The sequence below is a fragment of the Coptis chinensis genome, chromosome 5 (genome assembly GCF_015680905.1).
Source record: "Coptis chinensis isolate HL-2020 chromosome 5, ASM1568090v1, whole genome shotgun sequence".
In the NCBI taxonomy this organism is placed as follows: Eukaryota; Viridiplantae; Streptophyta; class Magnoliopsida; order Ranunculales; family Ranunculaceae; genus Coptis; species Coptis chinensis.
This window is the reverse complement of record NC_141460.1, coordinates 76,676,544-76,684,745: the sequence shown is the minus strand read 5'-3', so window position 1 is coordinate 76,684,745 and position 8,202 is coordinate 76,676,544. Positions and strand designations below refer to the sequence as shown.

Here is an 8,202-nt window from a genome sequence, read left to right as displayed (position 1 = left end):
ACATATGACCATGCATCCAACATCAAAGCTCACGAAAAAGCCAAATCATACTAGAAGAATCACGCATTAGATGGACACATGTTTGCCCTTTTGCTCTATATAAGACACCTTGCACAGCTAGTCTTTTTATTTTCTAACTTCCTAGTTCCAACACCACCTACTTGCTACTACTTGTAGTTACTACCTTCCTCGCTTGTAACTCTTTTTATGTCCTATACTCTTATCTCTCTCTATATGATACCCTGATCAGTTGTTGAAATATTAAAAATCATATTGTTTGAAATATAAGAAACATGTCTGCTGATTTTGTTATTAGTGAAGAAACACTCCAAGAAAATTATGAACAACAACAACAAGAAGTTGATGCAGAGGTTGTGAAGGAAGAGAAACTCATTTCCAAAACTCTTGGACGTTCTGACTCTTTAGAAGCTGAATCTGGCAAATTCTTAAAGCTTCATGCTCATGGATCAAAGGTCTGCCTCCTAACATTTCTCTTCACATCAGAAGTATACTTAATAAAGGTCTGGAGTCTGGTACATATAACCAAAATAATAAGTTAGTAGGGGTTTAGTGCATGACAACCTCTAATTACAACATTCTTACGTAAATCAAGGGTTAAACTAGCAGTGGTGCAGTTCAACTTAGGGGATAGATATTTGATTTGTTTTCTTATTTTTGTATACCTCTATTCCGTGACATTGTATATACTTATATCGACTAAGGGCTTAGTAATGTTGGTGGTAAAAATGTAATTAAATATGAACAATATCTTATTTCCACATTTTGTTTGTTAAATAAAATTATTATTTTTGTATTTTGAAGCATGATGATTGGTCTACGATACTGATTCTGGCCTTCCAAAGTATTGGGATTGTGTATGGAGACATTGGGACATCACCTTTGTATGTCTATTCAAGTACCTTCAGCGATGGTATCAAATACAACGATGATATAATAAGTGTTCTTTCCTTGATCATCTATACGCTCACCTTGATCCCATTGATCAAGTATGTCTTCGTTGTCTTACAAGCCAACGACAATGGTGATGGTTAGTTCTAACTCATGCCCCTTTGACTCGTGCAACATATTTTTTTTAATATAATCTTATCGAGTACGTTTGTTTTCATTGTTATTTACTGAAACAATTGGAAATTGAAGCAACATTTTCTAAAATTATTTTTGTAGGAGGAACATTTGCATTATATTCTCTAATATGCCGTTATGCCAAGGTGAGTTTGATACCCAATCAACAAGCTGAAGATCAAGATGTATCAAATTTCCAGCTTGAGGCGCCAAACAGACGTCTCATTCGAGCCTCCAGACTAAAATCTAAGCTAGAGAATAGCAAGTTTGCTAAGTATGTACTATTGTTTGTAACAATGCTGGGTACTTCTATGGTGATTGGGGATGGGGTCTTGACTCCTTGCATCTCAGGTTCTTTTCCTACTTTTTAGTCGCATATTGCTCAGCTTAACATTTTTTTTCGTAGTAAAGCATGTAGACTTAGGCAATGGCTACTTTTCAAATGAAATCGATCAGCCTTACGGAAGTATCTTTTGTGGCCACTTCTTTACATAGACTTAAATTAATTGTTCAACATTTAGATAAAAGTGAAGATTTTTAAGTATCCATTAGCAAGAACAAAAAATCAGATTCCAAAAAAGTTTCGATAAATTTCAGATTGTCGACTTACCAGAGTTTTGAAAATATCGAAAGTCATGACGTACTATACATGCTTCCATGTGAAGCAGAAACCAGTTGAATTTTCTGTCGAAGTACAGAAGATGGATTCGGCCAAATCTTTAGTATAATTTGTCAAGACTTTGTATGTGTTATACCTTCAAATATTGTACCCAAACTCACAATGACAGTTTATTAAGAATATAGTGGAGGCATTGGTATTTTCGTTTTTAAAAATCTAGTGTCCATATTCTTTTTCATATCATGTTGTCGAGCTCTAGACTTCAAATCCACGCGTGTGATATTTTTATTCCTCCAAGTTTGTTGGACTTCTAATAATTGAAGTTAATATAAGACAACGTCTTAATATAAATGAGTAAATAACTGCTTGCTGTATTTTTAAAATTTTGACTGTTACCAAATTTCTCTTTGTTCAACTTTGGCTGCAGTATTGTCAGCAGTTGGAGGAATCAAAGAAGCTACTACCAAGGTTACTGAAGGTACTCTCCATACTTTACATCATCATCATCATCACTATGAGTCTAAGATAAACCATATCCTTGACTTACATAACCTTATTATTTCGATAAAATCTTTTGACTTAACAAACCATAAAGAAAAATTCTAATGAAAAGAAAATGATTGTTGGACTAAAAGATATTGGTCCGGGTCCAAGGTTTTAAGGTAAAGCGGCAAACACAAATACTACAAGTTTCTACTTTTCAACCCATATGAACTATGTGATTGGGATTCACATGTGTTTTCGATTCTTTCCCACGTGACGATAGACATGGTTATACACTATAACAATGACAATTTTTTGTAGATCATACAATTGATAATTAGTTAATTGGTTATTGTTATTACTATTGTTATCTTTTATTTCTATTTTTTTGGAAGTACGAATTGGGTGACATTATTTACTCAAACTTGTTCGCACAGATGATGATATTCAATGTCTGAAACAGGTGAATAGGGGAGTGTATATTTTATCCATATTTCCGCAAATCATGAGAAAATATTGTCATTATCAGATAACAAACATGCTAAGAAAGTAAGAAATTGGTAATACATTAAAATTTCCATTTTGTCATAAATGTAAACTTTATTGTTTACATTGATTTTTTTTTTTGTGTTTATCCGAAAAATAGAAGAAATTACAAAGGAATTCATGGTTTTTTTTTTTAAACATGCAGACATGATCGTTTGGATATCAGTTGTGATCTTGATCTGTCTATTCCTATACCAGAGATTTGGAACCGATAAAGTTGGTTATAGCTTTGCTCCAATTATTTGTGTGTGGTTCATGCTCATTGGTGGAATTGGTGTCTACAACTTTGTTACTTATGATCCTACTGTCATTAAGGCCTTAAACCCAAAATACATTGTAGATTATTTTAGGAGGAACAAGGATAAAGCGTGGATTTCACTTGGTGGGGTTGTTCTAGCCATAACTGGTACGTAAATAATACTATCAGTTTCCGTATTTTTGTTCTGATGCTCTGTTCAATGACCATTTGAATCGAACTAACAGAATTCACGAATGCTTTATTTTACCAGGAACTGAAGCATTGTTTGCGGATGTTGGACACTTCACAGTAAAATCTATACAGATCAGTATGTGCTCAGTAACATATCCTTCTCTCCTTTTAGCTTATGCAGGACAAGCCTCATACCTTCGTAAAAATAACGAAGATGTCAGTAGTACCTTCTATAAGTCCATACCAGGTAAGACAAATGCTTGACCGTCCTTCATTCAATTTTAAGCTTAACAAACCATTATTTAATTGTTGTGGGATAATAAAAATGGAGTTGCAAAAGCTACAAAAATTGACCATAGTGCCTAAGCAACAATGCACTTCCCTAGTCATTCCTAGTAGAAAGTGAAATTTCTTCGTTTGAGTTCGCTTATAAATATTGAAATAAAACACTTTAACAACCTTGCATTACTTTTTTTTTTTGTGTCTTTTATTAGACATACCCCCTACAATTACGATAAAATTAGACATGCCCCAATCCAATATCGGACGGTTAAGCTATTTCAAGTGAAAGAAAAATTCAAAAAATTCATCTTGTAGCCCTTGGATATTGGATGGGGGCATGTCTAATTCTCATAGATTTGGGGAGCAAATCTAATTTCACCATAGTTTGATCAGGTCTTATTTGTTTCAAATTTCTTTTAAGTTGCCTTACATATTTTTAATTTTGCTGAAGATCGTATATACTGGCCTATGTTTGTGGTGGCTGTTATGGCGGCGATAATTGCTAGTCAAGCAATGATCTCTGGTACATTTTCCATCATCCAACAGTCCCTATCACTAGGGTGCTTCCCTCGAGTCCAGATCATCCACACATCAGCCAAGCACGAAGGGCAAGTCTACATACCAGAGATCAATTACCTCCTCATGTTAGCATGTGTTGGAGTTACACTAGGATTCAGAACAACCAAACAGATTGGGAATGCATATGGTATGTTCAATTCCATTATTGTAGCTGTTCTTCCTATTATATTTCTATTGTGTTAAACATAAACAGAGCCAAGTTGATACTATATATACTAATACTGGTCATTTAATACTATCATTATTGATAAATATTTCTTTGATGTCTAGGAATTGCTGTGGTGTTTGTCATGACGCTCACATCAGCGTTTTTGGTAGTTATAATGATAATGATATGGAAGACTCATATTCTCTTAGTTATTCTTTACGTCATGGTGATCGGCTCAGTGGAACTGGTCTACTTGAGTTCTGTACTGTACAAATTTGATGAAGGAGGCTACCTTCCTTTAGTATTCACAGTGGTTCTCGTGACTGTAATGTACGTGTGGAACTATGTGTATCGAAAGAAATACACATATGAATTAGATCACAAAATTTCTTCTCATCAGTTTAAAGAGATGGTAGCTGAAACAAATATATGTCGCTTACAAGGTATTGCCATCTTCTATTCAGAGCTTGTCCAAGGAATACCACCCATCTTCCAACACTATGTAGCTAATGTACCAGCATTACACTCCGTCCTTATATTCGTCTCCATCAAATCACTCCCAATAAGCAAGGTCCCAGTCGACGAACGATTCCTCTTCAGAAGAGTTGAGCCACATGGACTTAACGTCTTTCGGTGCATCGTAAGGTATGGGTACACGGATGTTCGCAATGAACATGAGTCCTTTGAGAGAACTTTAGTAGATAGACTAAAGGAATACATAAAAGAAGAGTTGTGGATATCGTCATCAATTAAGTCGAATACTAAAGAAATTGTTGAGAATGGTGGTGCAAAGGATAATGTGGGTGCCAACGGAAAAAGTGTCCATAATGGTGAAGGGATGACGATGGATGAAGAGGAGAAGAAAGAAGAGGTAGTGGTGGATGACATTGAGGTAGTGGATAGAGGATTTGAAGCTGGAATTGTTCATTTGATGGGTGAGAGTGAAGTGGTTGCAGGCAAAGGGTCTGGTTTTGCGAAGACGGTTATGATAAATTATGCTTATAATGTCTTGAGGAGGAATTTGAGACAAACTAATAAAGTCTTTGATATCCCTCACAAGCGCCTATTGAAGGTAGGGATGACTTACGAGCTTTAGAACTGATGGAGCTAGCTAGAAATATAGATTGGTATATGCAGGAGCTGATCGGATGTAGGTATATATATATATATATATATATAGTAAACAATATGTAATGGTAGTTTTTCTTTGTATGGTAAAATTTTGCATAGAAAGTGCAATTTAGCCCTCCCCTCCTCCTCTTATGTACATGGATTATGTTAATACATATTCTTCTGTGATGATCTTAAAAATATAGTATTATGCGTGAGCAATTTTATAGTTTCTTTGTTAAACAACTTTATGATACAAAATTGGCATATAATATTAGGACTACAAGAACTACTAATTCAATTGACAATTACATTCATTGGTCTCATTTCCTCATCACATCGACTAGATTGAATATACTTAATTTACCAAAAAGAAAAAAACTAGATTGAATATACGTTAACCACTATCACGGCAATAACCAGTTCTTTATTAGGCAATAACGTAAAATTAGATTGAATATTGTGAGGGAGTAATATTATCATCCAGATATATCGGACACGTGTCGAGCATAAACAGAAATACTACACCGACCTCATGACTTCAGTTCGCTTAAGAACGACTCACATCATCAGCTTGCACACCCGATCTAAGATATTCGTCCTACGAGATCGCTCCAGAGTAACTTAACTTGCATACCCTCATATGGAAGGTTCCATCTAGTGACATCACCCATTATCTAGATCCAATCATTACCAGAGCCATACTTGTACAACCCCTCGTCGCATTATCCGAACTACTGCAACCACTCCCCATCATTGCAAGCCTCCTACCAACACCAACCGTACACGCATCCCAGATCTCAACCACACATCTGTATTAGCCAGTACACGTGTTACGTAGATCTTCTTGCTCCACAACTATAAATACCCCATGCTTGAACTACGCTAGACCTGATTCAACTCTCCCCCCATAATTGAGAGCTTGATACGTAGGCATTTCGCTCCGAACGAACTCGGTCTTTCCAATCTACTAACCCCTTCTCCTCCACCTTAATCACATTTGTAAAGCCTAGACTAATTCACACATTTACATTGGCGCCATCTATGGTCTCGATTTCTTGAGAAACCACTTTATATAAGAAAAACTCTCAAGCCCACGAATCATGGCAAGCCGCAAAGTTCAAATCCAGAACTTAGCGAACCAACTAAGCACAATGAACGAGCACATCACCACCTTTCAGGCAGGAAAATGTTGCATTGCGAGCACAAGTGCAAACACAAAACCCAAATGGTGTCATAGCCGAAGGAAAGATCAATGAAGTTAATCAGCAAATTAACGAGTTGTCACAATGAATCGATCAGAATGCAGTCAAGAAAGACGCCACCCAAATCGTGCAAAAGATGCTGAAGACGTATCGTGCTTCCCCCTTCACTGCTGAGGTACTTAGTAAACCCTCCCCTCCAGATTTCATCCAACCACGTTTTGCAATGTACGATGGCAACACATGTCCCGGTCAACACGTGGCTCGCTACATTCAGATCCTCACACTCTATAGTGCCCAGGAGTTCGACCATATCCACTGTCGTTTGTGTCATACCCCAAATTTCGACAGAATTCGGAAAAACATTATTTGTTTCCGATTCTTCAATCTCCGAGGTGTGACGCACTCTCCACTTCCAAAAACCCATAAACAGTTTAAATATGCGGATAATTAAAAACCAATAAAAATTTTAACTTAAACAAAAGTCCTCTTCATTACAAAAATTAACAAATGAAAAATGCAAATAAATTTATCTCAACTGAAAATCTATATCACCTCAAAGGAAAACAAAGCCTATCTTGAAATGAAACGCTAACGCAAACCACAAGTAGCAACCAATCTTCTTCACTACTAAACCTGTCAAGACTTATCAACTATGTTCATTTAATGAACACACCCGATAAGCAAACATGCAAATCGGGTCAGCATTATAAAAAATGCTGGCGTGAGTAGCCCTAAAATACAACATATACTTATACATATATTTACAAAATCTATAAGGCAGTTAGTTCCTCCACCGATTTTTAACTTCCAACAACTAATACGACATTCTTAACTACAATAATTAAGGCGGGTAGTTCCTCCACCGAGGTTTTAACTTTCCACTAACCACACAACAAACTATCGCGATAATAAATAAGGCATGTAGTTCCTCCATCGAATTTTAGGTTCTAACTAAACAAATAACCAACCAAACATATTATATCCGTACCGCATTTCATGCTCAATAATAGAGTGGGTCGTCTCTGCCCAAGTAATTAGTTTGACCCATCCTTTTGCAAAGCCATATACAATCATATATTTAAAGGTATATAATTAACCAACATATTACCATAATTATATTATTTAAGGCTTTCTTTGCGTGTCCCTAAAATCACGTAGTATCTATGTCTTACCTAGTTTCCCTGGCTACCACAATCGCTTCTCAACGCCGAACATGTACATCCACATGCCTCCCCTTACATAATGAACCACTCCATGCGTAACTACCCTGAGCGGGATGCCGCACACCAGGTAACCCTCACACAGAAGCCATTATATAAGTATCGCCACTATTCGGCATAAAATATATCGCCGTCGCGTTCTATTTTACTTAACGGAATAATCAAGCCACTATTCGCTCGCCGTAAGGGCCATTCAGATTCACTGAAACGCCAGAAGAGCCAATCACATTATTTACGCCCGAAGGCCATTCAGATTCACTGAAACGCCAGAAGGGCCAATCATATCACATACGCCCACACAGGGCAAATCACATGAGTTGTGGTAGTCATGTTCTAGGATTTTCGTTACGTAATTTATTCCGGTGTCATACATTTATGACTCATAAAAATTCCACTATATCACGTGCAGGTCAAATACCTTATTGTACTATGCCACAATATTTAGAAATATCTTAATTATATCTCATAACAACTTTCATTCTGTCACGTATGCCAAT

General features: G+C 36.4%; 1 protein-coding gene across 1 annotated transcript; it reads left to right on the top strand.

Annotated features, from left to right (window-relative positions):
* LOC147499000 (potassium transporter 5-like) lies at positions 1–5,509 on the top strand. Its single transcript, XM_086560811.1, has 8 exons — positions 1–473; positions 823–1,048; positions 1,186–1,434; positions 2,130–2,180; positions 2,877–3,137; positions 3,241–3,408; positions 3,895–4,149; positions 4,293–5,509. The coding sequence occupies exons 1-8, from the start codon at positions 294–296 to the stop codon at positions 5,264–5,266; spliced, it is 2,364 nt and encodes a 787-aa protein (XP_086416937.1). The 5' UTR covers positions 1–293; the 3' UTR covers positions 5,267–5,509.
* The last annotated feature ends 2,693 nt before the right edge of the window (positions 5,510–8,202 follow it).

Bases quoted from the DNA above. Each gene is read 5' to 3' on its own strand.
- LOC147499000 (XM_086560811.1), top strand. From the start codon at position 294: ATGTCTGCTGATTTTGTTATTAGTGAAGAAACACTCCAAGAAAATTAT. The intron at 474-822 runs GTCTGCCTCCTA...TGTATTTTGAAG, and splicing joins TTCATGCTCATGGATCAAAG to CATGATGATTGGTCTACGAT. The intron at 1,049-1,185 runs GTTAGTTCTAAC...TTATTTTTGTAG, and splicing joins AGCCAACGACAATGGTGATG to GAGGAACATTTGCATTATAT.